The following is a 19,164-nucleotide window of genomic DNA, read 5'->3' as shown; positions in this document are numbered from 1 at the left end:
CTTTTATGAAATGGGAATAATAATGGTTTTTGTTCCACAGAGGGTCCTGGGGGATCAGCTCTGAAAAGACACTGATTCGGAGAAGGGCAGTGAGACCAGCCAAGCTGGAGGGAAGGGTACAAGCTGGTGGTGTTGTGGCAGCGCTGGGGCTGGGAATGCGCGCATGTCATTTGGAGTTTGGACTCTCGTTGTCCTTCTTTCCGGTTGTTTTATTAACTGGAGTTTCTGTTCTGCCTAAGATGTACCAAAATCCCTCAGATAATCTCCTGTTTTGTTCTCTTTAGGACCCAAATGACTTTGAATGGAGCTTCTGGATGGAATGGGGAAAACAGCAGCTGGTGCGGTTTCTGCTGGGCCACATAGCTGTGTCTCAGGTGGCCGGCGTGCTTGCAAGGAAGGTATGATTATGTGCAGCATTTCCTCTTATGCCTGTTTCTTTGCCTTTTGAGAGGAAAGAGTCCTGAACTGGGAATCAGGAGATGTGGATATTGGCCTTGGGAGCCTGGAAAAGATGAGAAAGAATTGCTAATGATCAATAAGACATTTATGGTAAAGATCTCATACATTCTTATCCTGCATTTGCTTCCTCCAGGTTATTTTTGAAACCATTGAATATGAAGGTTTTAGAATAAAACTAAGATCATACCTGATCAAATGATCGTATTGAAAAAACACCGATTGTTGAGGACAATGTATAAGTTCAGGAGAAAGTAGTGAATGATATCACTAAATGGGAACCATTTCAATGTCGAATAATTTATGCCACGGTAGCTGTTGTAGATCAGAATTCCAGTAGTATTTTTTTTTATTCTTGCCCTGGCTTGGAGTGGAGAACAAGGGCTACTTCAAAGAGGATGTTTGAGAAGTGCTTTCACAGAAGGGAGGATTGAAAGCCTCTTGATGGGTTTAGCTCCCAAGGGATCTCAGACGCTGCCTGGAGGATCTTTCTGTCGCTGAGGGGCCAGGCTTTTGTCCAGCGTCTTCTGATACACGCTTCTTGACTCTGTAGATTCCCCAAGTGAAAAAAAAATGAGTCTGTGCTTGGAAATCTACATAGTGAAGATGACCCGACCAAAAACTGACTTGGAAGTCAGCCCACAGGAAACGTTTGATTCTTAGAGGTTCATGGAGGTGAAGAGACCGAAGAAGCAGGAGCCTCTGGGCACGGCAGACCACAGTGTGAGGCTAAGGAAAACAGGGTGTCGTGTGGTTAGAAACGTGTACCGGACGTGGGCTATTTTTTAGCTCTTTCTTGAAAATCGGTGCTTTTCAGGATCGTGTCTCATCCTGGAAGATAGGAAATTCCAACGACATGTTAACTTTGTTTTAAATGTGATACTGATTACTTTTTTGTACCCAAGTGGTTCCCATCTTCTAAAATGGCAAAAACTTCACTGTTATATGCTGCCAGATCTTCATACATTAAAATGTTTCATAGAGCTTTCTGAGCAGACCCAATAGTAAATAATAATTTTTTGGGTGTCCCTAAGCTAGTAGCAATTTTAGGTACCTAAGCCCTCATTAATGGGTTTCTTTTCTTCCACAAATTTCTGTTTGGTCTTTTTTTTTTTTTTTTTTTTTTTTTTAAGACTTCAAGTTTTCTAGAGATTTAACATTTTTGTGTCTAACTAAAATTTCTCTGCCCACAGACAGATGACTTATTGCCCCAGGTCTCAGTTTTCCCATCTGTGAAATGAATAGCTTACTACCTGTCACTGTTACTTGTGTGAGGGAAAGACGAAGGATGTCAAGGAGGATCTGTGAGATGTGTCCACTCTTGCTACTGCTGCCATGGTTGTGGGTGAACTGCAGTGCAGCAGAAGAGTACGAGATGACGATGATGTGTCGGGTCTTTGGCTTTCTCACTGATTAGGTTTATAACTTTAGGAAAGCTTTTCACGGCAGGATTTTAATTCGTCATTTTGTGTAAGGTAGGGGTGGTAAGAGAGCATTATTATTTTTTTTAACCCCCTTAAAAATGAGGAGCTTCATTTGTCATAAATGTCATTAAAAAGTAAGGGTGAAACATGGAGAAAACAGGACAAAGAGAAAGCACAAGAGAAATGGCAGATAAATAGATCAGTAGTCACAATCAATATAAATGGACCCAGTCCCCACCCATACCCCCCAGAAAAAGGTTGTCAGACTGGATAAAAGAAAAACAAATAATGGCTCAGTTGGTTAAGCGTCCGGGTCTTGATCTCTGTTCAGGTCATGATCTCACAGTTTGTGAGTTCGAGCCCTGCATCCAGTTCTGTGCTGATGGCTCAGAGCCTGCTTGGGATTCTGTCTCTCCTTCTCTCTGTCCCTACCCCGCTTGTGTTCTCTCTCTCTTTCCCTCCCTCCCTCCCTCCCTCCCTCTCAAAATAAATACACTTAAAAAAGAAAAACAGAAGTAAGGGAAAATTAATAGAGTCCTGAGATGTGCTTCTTAGCAAGATGTACTTAAAATGGAAGGACATGGAAAGTTTGGTAGGTAAACGGGTGGGAAAAGACATTCCAAGCAAACCTAAGACTCCCCTGTCCACCCATATACTGGTGTGGTTTTATTAATAACCAGCAAAGAACATTATTAGTGACAGAGGATTATTTAATGATACAGAGTTAATTCCATTAGGAGGGTGTTACAATTCTAATTTTGTCTGCTTTGAGAGATGTAAAGCAAAAGTTGATCAGTACCATAAAGATAGAAAAGTTTATGGGGCACTTGGGTGGCTCAGTCAGTTAAGCGTCCAACTCTTGATTTTGGCTCAGTTCATGATCTCATGGTTCCTCAGTTCATGTCGGGCTCCTTGATGACATCACAGAGCCTGCTTGGGTCTTGCTGTCCTCCCTCCCCCCCCCCCAAAAAAAAAAACCTTAAAAAAAATTTATTATAGGGAGAGGTTTTAACATAATTTCATGACTAATATATCATTTAGAAAAACAAGGAAAATATAATTAATGAGCTTGATATAAGAAATATATGTAAATTATATCTAACAACTGGAGAATTCACAGAATATTTATAAAATTTAATGACATATAGACCATACATTTCAACACATTTCAAAGTATTTTCAACAAAATGTCAAAGTATCTGTTCTATATAGGTTACTCTCTTTAATCCCAGTGCAATTAAGTTTGGAAACCGGTAACACGAGATGACCTAAAAACTCTAACTCATTTAGAAATTAAAGAAAACATACTTTTAAATAACATGTAGGTCAAAAAGAGATCATCATACTATAAGTTAGAGAGTAGAAATAAATGAAAAATGTTACATGTATCAAAACTTGTAGGGTGTGGCTAGCATGGTATTTAATTGGAAACCATAATCCTACACATTCCTATTAAGAAAGGCTGAAAAATAATGAGCAAAGTACACACAGTTTAAGAAGTTAAAGAACAGAAAAAAGGAAGGAAGAAAACAACAAAAATAAAAGTAGAAATTAATGGTAAGATTGGTCAAGGAAAAAGAAAGTGCACAAATAACCGATATTAAGTATGGAAAAGCTGATGAAAAAATATAGTAAGAGGATATATATTTTGCACACCTTTACACCAAAAATCTTCAAAACTTTGGCAAAGCAGACAAGTTGCTGGAAATATAACTTACCAAAACTGACTCATGAGAAATAGACCAAATAGTCACTAAAACCATGAAAAGAAATTTAATCACTAGTCAAATCTATTTAAGAAAATACTAGTAATCGGGGCGCCTGGGTGGCTCGGTCGGTTAAGCGTCCAACTTTGGCTCAGGTCATGATCTCACAGTCTGTGAGTTTGAGCCCCGCGTCGGGCTCTGTGCTGATAGGTCAGAGCCTGGAGCCTGCTTCATATTCTGTTTCTCCCTCTCTCTCTGCCCCTCCCCTGCTCATGCTCTGTCTCTCTCTGTCAAAAATAAATTAAAAAAAATTTAAAAAAATTTAAAAAAACACTAGTAATAAACCAATTCTGCCAAACATCCAGACACAAATGACTTAAATCTTAACCAGGCTTTTTCAGAAAAGAGAAAAGGAGGAAATGTATATTTAATGAAGATAGTATAAGATTGGTACCAAAATCAAAGGATATGCCTTACCAGAAATTATGACTTACAAAGATATAATAATTAGGACATTGTTGTATTGGTACCAGGATAGACAAATAGACCAATGGAACAGAATAGAGTTTAGAAAATACCTATGCATAGATGGAAACTTGATTTATGACAGAATTGGCATTTCATATCTATATGGAAAAGATGAACTGTTCAGGGGTGCCTGGGTGGGTCAGCTGGTTAAGCGTCTGACTTCAGCTCAGGTCATGATCTCACGGTTTGTGGGTTTGAGCCCCGTGTAGGGCTCTGTGCTGACAGCCCAGAATCTGGAGCCTGCTTTGGATTCTGTGTTTCCCTATCTCTCTACCCTTCCCCCACTTGTGCTCTGTCTCTCAAAAGTAAATAAATGTTTAAAAAAAATTTAAAAAAAGATTATTAAAAAAGATGAACTGTTCAGTAAGCAGTGCTGACCTAATTGTTTAGCTATATTAAAAAGAACTCATACGACACATAATCCTTTTCAAGGTAGATTAAGGATTTAAAAAGAAAAAAGCATATAACTTTTACAAAGTGTGATCTAGACTATCTGTTGTTATTAGGGTTGAGAAAGATTTCTTAAACAAGACCCAAAAAATACAAAATTGTAAAGGAAAACAATTGATAAGTTTAACTACATTAAAATAAGAACTTCTCAATGTATAATTATGTGTAATCATCAGTGTATAATTAGTGTACATCTTTGGATGTAGCCAAAGACACAACGAAGAAAGTGAAAAGGCAAGTCACTAATAGAGTTGTTTGCAACCTGACAGAGGACTAGTATTTGGAATATATAAAGAAATTTCCTAAGAAAAAGACAAATCACCCAATAGAAAAAAATGGCACAAATGTGAAAAGGAATTTGCAGAAGAGGAAGCATAAATGACCAGTAAACTTAGAACACCTGTTCAACTTTTTTTAGTAATCAAACAAATACATCTTAAAACTGTATCATTTCCTACTTTCCAGTGTAGCAAAGACAAAACAAAAATCCTGATTGTATCAAATAACAGCTACCTGAACTCATACAGAAAGGTTGTGCATATGTATTGGTACAGCTTCTTTGTAATATATTACTTCAAAGAGATGCATAGCCCAAGGCTACTAGTGCTAATTCTGACATAGTCTCTGGAGAAACTCTTTTTGCCAGTCAGGGGGCAAGTCAGGAATTCATTGCAGTGATTGATGTTTGTAATGAAGAACCAGAAGGAATCCAGGTGTCCGTTATGGGGAAATGGAGGACTTGTGAACGTATTCCATGGAAGGGACTGAATCATAGCTAGAATTGTCAACATGGATGAATTTTTGGATCACAACATTGAGCTAGTAAGAAGGCTAGTTGCAGAGGAATCCATCAGATAAGATCCCATGTTTATAAAGCTCAGAATTGTGCAAAACTAAGTGATACGTTCACATATATGCTTACAAAGATGAGATTACTGTTAAAATTCAGGATAGTGGTTATGTGTGGTTGGGGTGGGAAGTGGATAGAATTGGGGGGAATGCAGGCCCACCCCTTTTTTCCCCTTTGACAGTTTATGACTTGTTTTAATTGAGGTATAATTGACATATGCCCAGGACCCTCTAAAGCACTGATGTAGCCTGGTCTTATCTTAAGCTGGTGATGGGTATGCCAGTGCTATTTCATTATTCTTTATACCTTACAAATCTTATAAACGTTCCTTTTTCTGTGTTTGATTTTTGATGTACTGTAACTGGACATGTGGAAGAGTGAAGTGGGGCAGAAGGAGAGCTGAGGGTGCCTTGGGCACACTGAGTGTTTCATCTCCTGCCCTCCCTGTGACTCTTTGACATGCACGGAGACTGACGTGGCCATGTCGGATTGGTCTCCTTTGCCTCTCACTCTTATTCTTGCTATTTCTTGTTTGCTTTCTACAGATCAGTGTTTTCTGTAGCTTTTTTTCATTGTCACTATCCCTGCTCCTCCAGAGTCTTTTTACATAAAACTTTTCCCAATTGTGACTTTCTTACTGTGAAATTTTAATACCACAGATATACTGTCCATTTTTTGTACTATATGCATGCCTGTGCTTTGTGCCTAAAGAGTGATGTTTTCTTGTCTTCAAGAACCAACTCACCCCCCTCCCCTGGAGGAGATCTAGCCCCTCGGAGAATTTGAGATGTAGATTAACTTTAGGAATGCTCTTGACTGGATGCTCCTCCCTCTTTCCAAACTCCCTCCATTTTTAGATCCCATTTGCATGGACCACCGTCAGAAATCTACCTAGGTTAGGATACAGATGTTCTTCCGTTTAATTTGCTTGTTACTTTGAGTTGAGACTCTTTTTATCTTAGGCAGTTTTCAGAGTAGTTGTGGGAAGGACTTGGGTGAATCCCAGCTTTGCTGCTTTCAAGCCACACAGTCTTAAGTGAGTTAGTCGATAACTTTGAGCCTGTTCCTCATTTGTGCAATAGGGATGGTGCTGCTTGCTTCTTGGGGTGGTGGTGAGGGTCTGATGTTTTTCAAGGTTATGCTTGTGTAAGATAAAAGCCAAGTATGTGGTGGCTGCTGCTGTGGTCTGCTGGTATTTGCTGTGTGCTGTGACTGGTCTGTGTGTGTGCTCCCGGGAGCAGTCACCTCTAGGGTGTTCAAGGGAGGAAGCAACTGTCTTGAGATTCTAAAGCCCCTGAGGGCAGAGGCTGCCTATTCAGCCATACCTATACTCTGCCCATGGACGTCTTTCTCTGACCCTCTTTCAAGCTTGGGTTGTTGGGGGAAAGGATTGAGAGCCACAGCCCTTCCCCCTGGAAAGTTGGGTGAGAACAAGAGGGGACCAAACACTGATCTTGATTGTGGACCTGATGTACTGGTGGGTTGGGATCCTGGGAGGAGGAGTGGGCACCTGTGCCTGGAGGTGTGAGGGAAGGCCTCCCAGGAGGTGCTCATGAGCTGCAGTTTGAAGGAAGTGGAAGGGTTTGCTTCTTTTGGCTTCTGGCATTTCATTACCAGGCCCAGGGGGACAGGTGGACTTTACATCCGCAGAGCACATCATATGCAAAGTCAGGCGGTGTTCCTTGCCAAGTGTGCACTGACTCATCTGTGTGTGTGTCTCTCCCATCCCCTCCTCTCAACCACAGGCTTGCTTTGTGCGACAGCCAGTGGGCAGGGTTCTGCTTGTGGCTGGGGCACAGCGCTCTCTTTGTCTGAGTCTGCTTGGCCCTGATGTGTAAGCATGAACCACAGCTTTGGCCCCATTAGCTTCGTGCTTTCACCACCTGGACCAAGTGTTCCAGATGGTCGATGTTTTGGGGACTTACGGTGGAAGATTTGGGCTATACTTGTCTTTATTCCCCCATTTCCAGAGGCGCCATGAGCTACGGACAGACAGCACCTGCACAGATGGCATGTTAGTATGTCTGCAGTTCTCCCTGGCCCAACCCCTAAGCCCTCAAGGATGCTTCCCATCTCCAACTACTATCTCATCTCATCTCTTCCTTTGGTGGCCCAGCTCCTCCCAGAGAGAGGCAGATGAGGTTCAACAGTGCGATTTCTTTTTTTCTCTTCTCTTCCCTTCTCTTCCCTTCTCTTCCCTTCTCTTCTCTTCCCTTCTCTTCTCTTCCCTTCTCTTCTCCAGGACAAGTCCTAAAACTTTCCACTGAGCTCCTTGGACAAGGTTAAATGCCTTTTCTCTGGGCAGGGCTTTCTCTCTGGGTTTTGGCGAGACTGGACCAAGGGCCGGTACCCTGGGAGGGGAGGCTGAGTAATGGCTCTGAGCTTTGGCTGTGGGTTTGTTATGACTGGATTGTGTGTTGGGTGGGTCAGACAGTTGCCTCCTTTCCTGAACACCCCTGTGGCCTTGCTACCACCTGAGACATTGTGTTCTCTGCCCTCAGAGCTAAAAATATCCCTGTGTGAACCTTTTGAGAAGGCTGGCCTGGTGTGGGGGCTGAGGGTGGCTGCTGTTGCTAACCACAGAGCGACGTTTTCACTGTACCTCTGACTGGCAGAACCCACATCATTAGCACCGGGCCCTGACCAGCTGAGCTCATCAGCCACAGGACTGAAAAGCGTGGTTCCGTGGTGTTGGCTGAAGTGAGGAAACTAACCTCTGGAAGGCTGCGGTCAACAGTGTTCTCTGCCAGCATCTTATTGAAACCACACACCTAATAGGAATCTCTTGTGCTAACCAGACTCTTCTTCCTCCATCAGTGCGTATCTAAGGAGGGATGGAATTGGCTTTGTTTGGGCCCACTGGCCTTTGCTCCCAGGAGAAGCAGCTAGAATGTGGTTGTTTGGACTCTGGGATGGTTTTGGGTTTTCCCTCTTTGTTTGGGGATAGATGTGTGTGTGTGTGTGTGTGTGTGTGTATGTATGTATATATACACACATAAATATACACGTGTATATATATCCCTCCCCAAAATATATAACTATATTTTTTAGTAGCAGCTGCAATTGATGATGTAGTATGTAATAAATTATGGCATACATAAGGATTATTGATTGACTTTACTTATTTCTCAAACAATTGCCCCCACTGAGTGGTTTCTGGGCAGATGTACAAAAAGAATTCATAGACAGCAAAATCTGGTATAGTTGCCAACAGTTGTCCTCACCAAGGCTTTACCCTTTTGCTCTTCCCGATGGAGGTAAGCTAATGAGGGAACCACGCAGGCACATCCTTTTATCATTCAGTGCCTGCAGCACAGAACAAGCTGAAGTGGGAGAAAAGTAAGGATGTTGTAAGAGGGGGCATTGCCAGCCAGCTCTTCTTGTGGCTGGGTCTTGACTCCCAGTGAAGAAGATTTGAAGAAAAGGAGGGCGAGTGCATAGTTTTTCCTCAGGGGTGGTGATTTCAGCCTTGGAAACACACCAGTTTAGGGTTAGTCTCTCTGAACACCAGTGGGTGGGGTGATGGGCAACAGATTCTATCACAGATGTCTGCTTTCATAGCTTGGTGCCTGTGCCCTATCGGTTGTAAACTATTTGAGATTTCCCCCAGCACAAGTAGAGTTGTAAGAGACCCCTGTGATGGAAAACAGGCAGTAGGCAGGGAGATGTCAGGTGACTCCCTCCGTTCCATCTGCCCTGGCAAAACAGCCTTTGTTTATAAGGGGTTAAGTGGTATAAGTAGGGACCTTGGAAAACAGCAGATTTTCATGTTAGTGGAATAAACAGCCCCAAATTTTGGTGCTAACTTCTTGTTACTTGTTTGTCATAACTACTAGGTTAAATCCAAAGACTTGGGGAAGCATATCCATCGACCATATCTACCCATGTACCCACCCAACTGTTCCACCATTCATTCATTTATCCTGCATTTATGGAGTGCTTGCTATATGCTAGGCACCATGTTAGATTCTGGGCTTATATTACTGTAATTTGAACAAGGCAGGATATTAGCCTGTGAAGGGGGACTATCAAGCAGAGAGTCTGTAATGGGCCGTCTTGAGGAATAGTTCGGCATAGACACAGGGAGCAGTGGGAGCAGAGGGCAGGTGGCCGACCTACTTCAGTCTGGGGCGGGAAGCACTGTGTCCCATGAGGAAGGCTACTGCATTCTCAGTTTGCCATTTTGTCAACTGTCACAGAAATGTAGTTTCTTTCTGATTGTTTGCTAGACTTTTAAAAGTTTCTTCTCTTCCCTCACCTGCCTTTTCATCTTCTGTTAGAAACTGAAGAGCCTGGAATAAGGCAAGTAAAGGGGGTCAGGAAAGTCCTATGCCTCAACAAAGTCTGCCCAGCCTGTCTTACTCTCGAGCTTCAGGTTGCTCACACTTTGATGCTTTTTGAAAGAGATTTGTGAATGCAAATTAAAGCCACAGTGAGATACTACTGCACACTTGGCAGACTGGCTCAGATGAAACATAGTGACAGTGCCAGATGCTGGTGAGGACGGGAATAAACTGGAGCACTCATACCTTCCTGGTGGAAATGCTGTTTAGCAGATTCTTCTAGAACTAAACATGCAACTACCATGCAACCCAAACAATGCACTCTTGGGCATTTATCCCAGAGAAATAAAAACTTATTTTTACACAAAAAACTGTACACATATATTTATATCACTTCTGTTCAGAATAACAAAAAACTGGAAACCCAGATGTTCTTTTACAGGTGAATGGTTAAATAAGTGGTGAGACATCCATAACATGGAATACTACACAGCAGTAAAAAGGAGCAAACTTTAAATACCCTCGGCAACTTCGATGAGTCTCCAGGGAATTACACTGAGTGAAAAAAGCCAATCCCAAAGGTTGCACACAATTCTTCAAGTAAAATTTTAGAAATGGGGAAGATGGTGGTGGTTTCCAGGGGTTAAGGATGTGGGATAAAGGGAGTGGGAAGGAGGTAGTTGCAAAAGGGCAACACAAGAGATCCTTATGGTGATAGAACTATTTACCTCCATCTGTAAAGATAAGATGTTACATATCTTTACTGTGGTGGAGACTGAACCTATACCTGTGATAAATTATATGGAACTAAACACACACACATACAAAGGAGTACAAGCAAAACTGGGAAACCTGGATAAATTTGGTGGATTGTAGCAATGTCAATATCCTCGTTGGATATGCTATGGTTTTGCAAAATATTACCATTGGGAAAAACTGGGTGAAGTGTAGGAGGGGGGATCTCTTTGTATTATTTCTTATAACTGCAGGTGAATCTACAACTATCTCAAAAATCTCAAAAGCATTGTATAGAATTAGAATTTAAATTTCTAAATTAGAAACATTACAGCCCAGTCTTAAGCTCATGTTTTGTGTACTTGATCAAAATGATTCTTTGTGCCTTCTTCTCAAGTGGCCCATAATTTCCAGTCATAATCATCACTTAATTTAAACAAACTGGGATTTTGTTGACTCTTAGGTGGATTTTTTAAAACTTGAGCTTGACATAGATTATGTGTGTGATCAAAACTGTGTATCTGCCCAGGTTGCCCCGAAAGCTTGGGGGGAAAAAGTCTTGAAGTCCTTCTGGCGAGGAATGAGAAGTCTTGTTTTTGAATAAAACATAACCCATTTTATTTTTGATTTTTGAAAAGTTAAGTAGTTCCTAGCATATTTGGTGTCAGAAGCTTAATACCTGATACTTAAGCATTTTCACTAAAGAGGTAGACAAAAGTTTGATAAATACAGAAGCACTTTTGGAGTAGATATTGGTAAAAACAGGCCTCCCTAGGCCTTTGCATATGAAAATGGACTTTGAAGCACTTGGGAAAAGACCCCTTCCTCAGGCCATCCAGAGGCAGCTTGTATGGGTGGGCAGGGTCACTCTTCCATTTCTAGCCCATCTCCAGCTGCCACAACCCTGGGATCATGACCTGAGCCAAAATCAAGAGTTGGATCCTTAACTGGGGTGCCTGGGTGGCTCAGTTGGTTAAGTGTCCGACCAGCCCAGGTCATGATCTCACATGTGAGATTTTGAGCCCTGTGTGAGTTTGAGCCCTGTGTCGGGCTCTGTTCTGACAGCTCAGAGCCTGGAGCCTGCCCCAGATTCTGTATTTCCCTCTCTCTCTGCCCCTGTCCTGATTGTGTTCTGTCTCTGTCTGTCTGTCTGTCTCTCTCTCTTTCTCAAAAATAAGAATAAACATTAAAAAAAAATTAAAAAAAAAAGTTGGATGCCCAACTTACTGACCCACCCAGGCACCCCCTAATTTATATAAGTTTTAAAAAAGTAGGTATTATTTTTATCTTTTTCTTTACATCACCTGTCTGCCATGGATGCCTCGACCCACTGGGGAGAATGAGTAGATAATATGAGGGCTAGTGGAGAACATGAAGGCAACGTGCTTCCTTAGAATGGTATTAAATGTGCTCTGCCTGTCCTAGATGGCAAGAGGAAGACAGTGGGGGATGAGAATTGGGGACAAACATGTGGGCCTGTACGGTAGCTTTGATGGGCACAGTTAAATTCACCAGAGAATCTCCTTCAGCTCTTTCCAAATTGAAGCCCCTTAGTCTTTGGTTAAGTTCCCAAATGAAAGCCAAACGAACAGGCTTCTTCCAAATGGATCAAATAACGCTTAATAAAAGTGTAGCTGTGTGTATGTATGTTGCCATGTGTGCGTGGAAAAGGATTCCTGGTAGTAAAGGCTGTGGATTATGTTGGAAAAACCTTTTTTTTTTTTTCTCATTTGTTAAAACTACTTCCTAAAGTGGTCTTTGGTGACCTTGTTTCTTATAAATGGACTCTGCCCAAAGGTGAGTATTTGGGGGAAAATCTGAAGCACTTATGTAGCTGTTTTCTGTGGGCAGTAGGATGGAAAAATAGTAAAACTGAACTGCAGTTTTCTCTGATTTTCTTGGAACTTAAAAGTGGCTGACCTAGTTGCTCATTCAAAATGTTCTCTCTTGGGCTGGAGCATAGGTTTGGGAAGGGATGGTACTTTGGCAATATTTTGGAAGAGTTAGCATGTAAGGATGAGATTTACAGTTTGTGGTCCACATCCGTCTTTGTTTTAAAGAATTCTTCTTGTTTTCACAAGGAGACCTATTTCAAGCATTCCCAACTTTTCAATGTGGTGTATTCCTGGAAACCATATTTTTAAATGTACACCAGAAAGACCCCGTTGTATTCCCCTCTAGGACTAGACAACTAGTATTGGTCATGTTCTTACTATGTATGCAGACACTGTGGAAAGCGTTTTACATGCATTAAGTTAATCCTCATGAAGTACATGCCCTTATCCTAATGGTACATATGAAAAAACTGAGGCATGGAGAGATGAAGTCACTTGCCTGGGGTCACACAGGTAGTTAATGGGGATACCAGGATTTATTTGGGCAGTTGGACTTCAAAGCTTGAGTAATTAAACCCCTATAATATGTTGCCTCTCTAACAATGTTAAAACAGTATTGTGGTTTTAAGTAAGGATTCATCAGCCAGATATGACCAAGAATATGTCATAAAAGCAAAGGCATATTCATTTAGTTATTTACTGTCAGTAATTATAAAACTTTATAATTGGATAGAACGACATTCTGATTCTCCTAAAATGCGAATGAACATGCTAATCAGATTGACTATACAAAGGCCTCAATATTGTATAAAGCAGGTAAGATATACTTTTTCTGTAAACAGTAAACAATACGTTAGTAAAAATACACTGAGATATTTCGATGTAGAAATCTGGTTTGGACCTTAGAAAGCCGTTTGTGGTTTGGTTGGCTCAACTGTCTCAATGAAACACCTGAGAAATGTGTACAAATACTTTCTTTTACCTTCATGTTTGCAGGATGGTGTACGCGGGGTTTCGGGTTGGTGGTTTTCCCAACGGGCTTCTGGCTTCCATAGTGTCTTTTGAAAAGTCGGCTCAATATCTTCTTGTAGGATCCAGTGGTCTGGGTGGCTTTGGCTGAAGGCAGGAAAGTGGCTCCTTCTGGGTGTGTCTGGTGGAGTTCTAGGGTAGGCAGCCGTCACTCTAGGGCTAATGTGGAAGGTCCTTCTGAAACCTGTTTGGGTTTCACTAAATCCCCAGGGCAGTGAGAATAGTTTGGTTAATGGATCAGTAAGCATTAGGCATCTATGTAGAAACTTTAATAGCAATACCCATTCACTCACTCTTTTCTCTTTTCCTCTCTGCCCTCTCCCTCTGTGTGTCTCTCACTGTGTCCCTCCCTGTCTGCAGCACAGACCCTGGATCCTGGGGGCTTACGGAATGTGGGCCTCCTGGTGTGTTCTGGGGGCCCAAGGCACGGCCATAATTTTTCTCCACACCCTCATCTCCTTCTGCATGGCCCAGTTCCAGTCGCAGCTCCTGTCATGGCTCTGTTCTCTCTTCCTGCTCACCACACTGAGGCTGCAAGATGTGGAGGAAGTTAAGGTAAGTGTCTCTGTTTTACCCTTGAGAAGGAGAAGGCCCCTTTAGAAGTGCTCCCATTGGGTAGATGCCTTTGTTTTCAGCCAAGAGTCAATTGAAGAATCATGGTCGGGGTCCCCCTAGTGACCATATGGGGTTGATGCATGTGCATCCTGGTGTGTTGCCTTCTGGAATCTTGTCTTTTGTGTCTGACCCTGTCTTAGCCCTCTAAGGTTGCCCAGGGCTGACCTTCTACCTCTTTTCCCAGTGTGGGTAGGCATGGATGGTGCCAGATGTCATAGGAACAGAGGGTAAGGAACAACAGGAAAAGAAAGCAATAGTCTTCTATGCATTTAACAAAAAAATCATCTGTAGAGTGCTCTACAATTTATGGGGAACTTCCACATGCCTCATCTCATGCAGTACCCATGATAGCCCCTGCAACAGATAAGGAAGGTATTTTCCTTGCACAGAAAACCTTGGGAAGTTTTGATATTCTTTCTTTAGTCATTGCGGCACTGAAAGTCTTGTGGTATCGTGGCATCCTTACTCTTGTTCACATGATCATTCATCCATTGGCTTAGGTGATAGCACTTATGCACTGTGGGTCGGCACAGTTGCAGGAAAGATGAGCCAGTGGATGACTTGGTTCCGTGTCTCTTCTAGTAGCTGTGTTTCCTACTCTTGAAACTGGAGGCAGTCATTTAACCTGAGTCTCAATTTCATCATTTTGAAAATGGAAGTAGTATGTGCTCTATCTTCCACGTGGAGTTTCTCTGAGCCTCTGATAACATGATATATGTTGAGTGATTTTGTAAAAACTGTAGCATTTTGAAAATTCAGTGGCATTTCCTGTTACGCTATTTTAATTTTTCTCACCAACAGATTGGGGCGAACACTTTAAGCACATATGTCAAAATCTGGACTTGTGAGAGGAAGTAGGGTAGTGTCTCCATCTTAACAAAAGAGACTTCCCACAATGATTAACTAGGTGATCATTTAAGTACATGGGTTTAAAAATAGATCTGCAATAAAAATAATTCACACCTAACTTTTTGGGGACCTGGCAAATGTACAAAACAGACTCCAATCATAATTATCATTTGTGTGGCAATAGTTAGCATCAGTTATGGATGTTGGTAGTGACTAAACGTTCCATTTATTATGCAGACTAGAGGTTTGAAAAATACTGCCCAAGGGAAAGAAATGAGCAGAAGCTACTTGCTTTGGGTTTCCATGCTTTTTTATTAAAAACAATTTTTTTTTAATGTTTATTTTTGAGAGAGAGACACAGACAGAGAACGAGCAGGGGAGGGGCAGAGAGAGAGGGAGACACAGAATCGGAAGCAGGCTCCAGGCTCTGAGCTGTCAGCACAGAGCCTGAGGCGGGGCTCAAACCCATGAACCTGAGCCGATCATGACCTGAGCCAAAGTCGGATGCTTAACCCACCGAGCCACTCAGGAGCCCTGGGTTTCCATGGTTTTGCACTTGCAGTTCTTCTGGTCTTTCTCAGTGGCTGCTGAAGGCTCAGACGTGCAATAGAAACTCTTCACTGGTTAGTTTTTCTGTGTAAAGTTGTAAAAGTCCTCTCATGGATCGCATTAACTATTCCTTTCTTTGTCCCCCGTTATATCTTGTCTGTATTCCCATAACTTGTTCTTCTCATTAAAAAGGCAATATAGGGGTGCCTGGGTGGCGCGGTCGGTTAAGCGTCCGACTTCAGCCAGGTCACGATCTCACGGTCCGTGAGTTCGAGCCCCGCGTCAGGCTCTGGGCTGATGGCTCAGAGCCTGGAGCCTGTTTCCGATTCTGTGTCTCCCTCTCTCTCTGCCCCTCCCCTGTTCATGCTCTGTCTCTCTCTGTCCCAAAAATTTAAAAAAAAAAAAAAGGCAATATATATAATGGCAAATATAAAAACATAAAGATTATAAAATGATCCAAATTTTACTCCACCTAGTACTGTTAAGATTCTACTGCATTTGCTTCTTGTCTTTTATTTCATACATCTTTTAGTACATGCTTGTTATGTCTTCTCTCGTGCTGCATTGTAATTATATACTTACATGCCTATCTGCTGTGTGGGAATTTAGACACCTCGAGGGCAAGGACTATTTTTCTTGACTGTGTTTCTAAAGCTTATTTGGCAAATAGTTCTCAACTACATGTGGAGCCAAATTAACAGAAGAGCAAAAGGAAAAATATGTTGAAGACAGGAATCCCACGTGACATTTATAAGCCTCTCTTTGCCTTCAGTATTGTTGGAAGAACTGTCCAAGTATCCACTGGCTGTAGCTCATCTCCATGTCCCCCACTGGATGAATCTGATGCATATCTGGGCAAACTCTCATCACCGCACACGAGGCCTAACGCTAAGTAGATGAGCGGTGTTAGAGACGCTCTTCCACCCACTGCTCATTAACTCCTGGTTTCCATTCCCACTGAGATTTACCTGCTGCCCAGTGGTGGAGAAACCCCCTGTATGGTACAGCTGCTCTCTCTGTGGAAGCGGTCTCCTTCCCAGGGGACCGGATGGCATCCCTCCTTGACACTCCAGAGTTGTCCTCTTCTTGTGACTTTGCAGAGAGGGTGGTACCAGACGGAGAACGAGTACTACTTGCTGCAGTTCACGCTGACCGTGCGTTGCCTGTACTACACCAGCTTCAGCCTCGAGTTCTGCTGGCAGGAGACTGAGAACAGCTTCTACTCCTTTCCCTGGCTGGTGGCCTACGTCTTCTATTACCCCGTCTTCCACAACGGGCCCATCCTCAGCTTCCCAGAGTTCATCACCCAGGTAGAGCCCGTGGGGGGACTGGATTGGTACTCTGTCCTTGTTGGCCATGGCCATCCATGAGACTCCTGAGGCTTTTCATTCTGGGGTGCCCACAAATTTAAGACACGTTTCTGTTGTGACTTCTTAGGTAACAAATGAAATACTTAGGAGAAATAAGTATTTGAAATACAGATCAGCCTGTCTCTGGGGCATGTTGGCTCTAGGAACCCCCCACCCTGACTCTTCAGTGGGTGCTGGCAACCAGGATTAGTAACTGGGCACAGAAAGGAACTTAGGGGTGGGTATCCACTGCCAGAAAGTCCCAGGGAAAGACAAAAGTGGATTCTGGTGGTGGTACTTGGAAAAGTAGAAAGAGATACTATCTATGCTGTTGGTTGGAAAATATCACGTTCTCCTTTATTGTCACAAACTGCTTATGGAGTAATTGCCATCGCCTGGGAATTGTTCAGGGGGACCTAGATGAGCCAACAGAGTGCAGGTAAAGAGAGTTTCAAGGTAACAGTGTGTTTTGGGTCCAAGTGCCTGTTTTTGTCCAGGACCCAGCTTCCCTTCAGCTTTATCTGAAGCTCCCATCAAGCTACCTATGTCATTCCCACCTCACTTTCCCTCCTACTTAGAAATTTTGTTCTCCTTCTATAGCTAGCCTCATGGAACATGTTCATGAAGTTAATAAAAGTTTAGTAATTGATAATACCTAAAGCCTGTGTTTCTCAAGGGACATTCCTACCTCCTGTCACCAAAACAGTCTTGATGGAGGTGAGAATATTAATACGTATGTCCACATGTACATGCACACACAGTACAACTCATGTACACATAAAACATAGCACATGCACACACACACATGTACACATACACATGCCTGGAAATGGGCTCAAAGTGCAGGGCCAGCAGCAGTGTTGCATATTTCCAAAGGCGAGCATGTCCGATGCGCCCTGGAAAAATAGCAGGGTTCTTAAAAATCTTGTATTCTGTCTTAAAAAATCCCCCGAAGTTATTCTTGTACTCAAATGTGTACTTCTGCATTATAACAATAATGTACAGTTTTAAAATTGCCAGTTAAATTATTTAACTTTTTTTTCTCCATAAGTCTTCAAGTGAAATGGATATTCCAGGCAGATACATGTTTGGCATACGGTTTCTCATACCTCAGTTTGGGTTACATAGGATCATTCTTCTGTCATGAAGTATTTGAAGATTGTGTTTGGAAATTATGTTTAAAATGATTGTGTGAAAGATAGGTGGTTAGTGATGGCAGCTGATCTTCTAGCTCCGTGGTTCCCAAAGTGTGGTCTTTGGATTAGCAGCAGGAGGAACACCTGGGAACTTGTTAGAAATGCGGATTCTTGGGCCCCGCCTCAGATCTGATTCAGACATTCTGGGGGTGGGGCCCAGCAATGGGATTTAATGGGCCTTCAGGTGATTCTGATGCCTGCTGGTGGTTGAGGGGTTGAACTGTCCTAAGTTCCTCAGTAGAGTTGGGGGCCAGAGGGTGGGGGTGACCAAGTGCAGTATGGGTTCAGGCCCTCCAGGTTTCGTCCTGTAGGGACTCTGGTTGCATCTCTGTCTTACCCCTCTTTTTTCATTCCTTTCAAGATGGTAGCACTTGCTAAAACCAGGAAACTCAGAAGGCAAATTGAAACATTTCTGTACGATCTGGGAAGATGCATAGGAAAGTTGGTGTAGAAATGGCAAAATGTTTAGTAAGCTGCAGGACAAGTAAAAGCAGCCGAGAGGTTTCTGCAGTTACAGAAGGTCTTATGGGGCACTTACCTTCTCTGAGAGAAATGTGTCTCAAAGGGGAGCAGTTAACCAGGAAGCTAAAGCTAGTAGTGAAAGAGTTCTTTCAGGGGAGCCAAGAAGGAAGGGGCTGCACTCCCAAGAGTGGGAGGAGGAAAGCCAACTGGAAGACCTTGTAAGCAACGTTTGTGTGAGTGAATGAATAAATGTCACCTAAAATGATAATACTGACTGACAGTCATGGTTCTTAGGTGGTCAGGTCAGTGAGAGCTAGAGAATGAGGCTGTGCCACCAGGGGGCAGCGGAGCCCCATTGTGGAAACCGACTGGAAGGGCAAACTCTGGTTGGTAAAATGACAGTATTAGGCACACCCTGGGGAGAATGTATCTTTCACCCAGTTTGTGTGTAAATTGCATACACAAGATGAGGGAAGCATAGAAGAGGCGTCCTCTGTGAGGTAAGGCATGTGAAATTTGCACACTGATCGTGAGCAGATAAAAATCTGCCTGTTAAGAGGTTGCAGGGCCTTGACTTGAAGGCCCTCTCAGATGGCATTTGCAGTTTCAGGAACATATGCCCTGTTTATTTTTCTTCTGTGGCTGGGGGCAGGTTAACAAGCAGAGGCACTTTCACACAAGGCTTGTTTATTCACTTAGCTTGGAGCCTGGGGTCCCCACATCTTTCCCTGAGCAGGTGGAATTGTGCAGTGGGGGAGCTGGTGTGGGGCAGGACAGTGAGTCTGAGTGTGGTAGGGCCAGGGGGCTTTTCCTTGCTGAGGGCTGTGCTCCCCCTGCCTCCAGGGGAG

The 19,164-nt window shown here is 42.9% G+C and overlaps 1 protein-coding gene across 5 annotated transcripts in view; it reads left to right on the top strand.

Moving 5' to 3' along the window:
• HHAT (hedgehog acyltransferase) overlaps nucleotides 1–19,164 on the top strand; it is a 325,652-nt gene that overhangs the window by 63,617 nt on the left and 242,871 nt on the right. For all 5 annotated transcript variants that reach the window (XM_078441116.2, XM_081791895.1, XM_078441115.2 and 2 more), the window contains 3 exons: nucleotides 285–398; nucleotides 13,657–13,851; nucleotides 16,410–16,619. In XM_078441116.2, coding sequence (XP_078297242.1) covers nucleotides 285–398; nucleotides 13,657–13,851; nucleotides 16,410–16,619 — 519 coding nt within the window. The remainder of the gene's footprint in view (nucleotides 1–284; nucleotides 399–13,656; nucleotides 13,852–16,409; nucleotides 16,620–19,164) is intronic.

The sequence above is a fragment of the Panthera onca genome, chromosome F1, assembly GCF_046562875.1.
Source record: "Panthera onca isolate mPanOnc1 chromosome F1, mPanOnc1 haplotype 2, whole genome shotgun sequence".
NCBI classification, from domain to species: Eukaryota; Metazoa; Chordata; class Mammalia; order Carnivora; family Felidae; genus Panthera; species Panthera onca.
The sequence above is the reverse complement of the archived record's forward strand: the minus strand, read 5'-3'. Positions and strand labels throughout refer to the sequence as shown.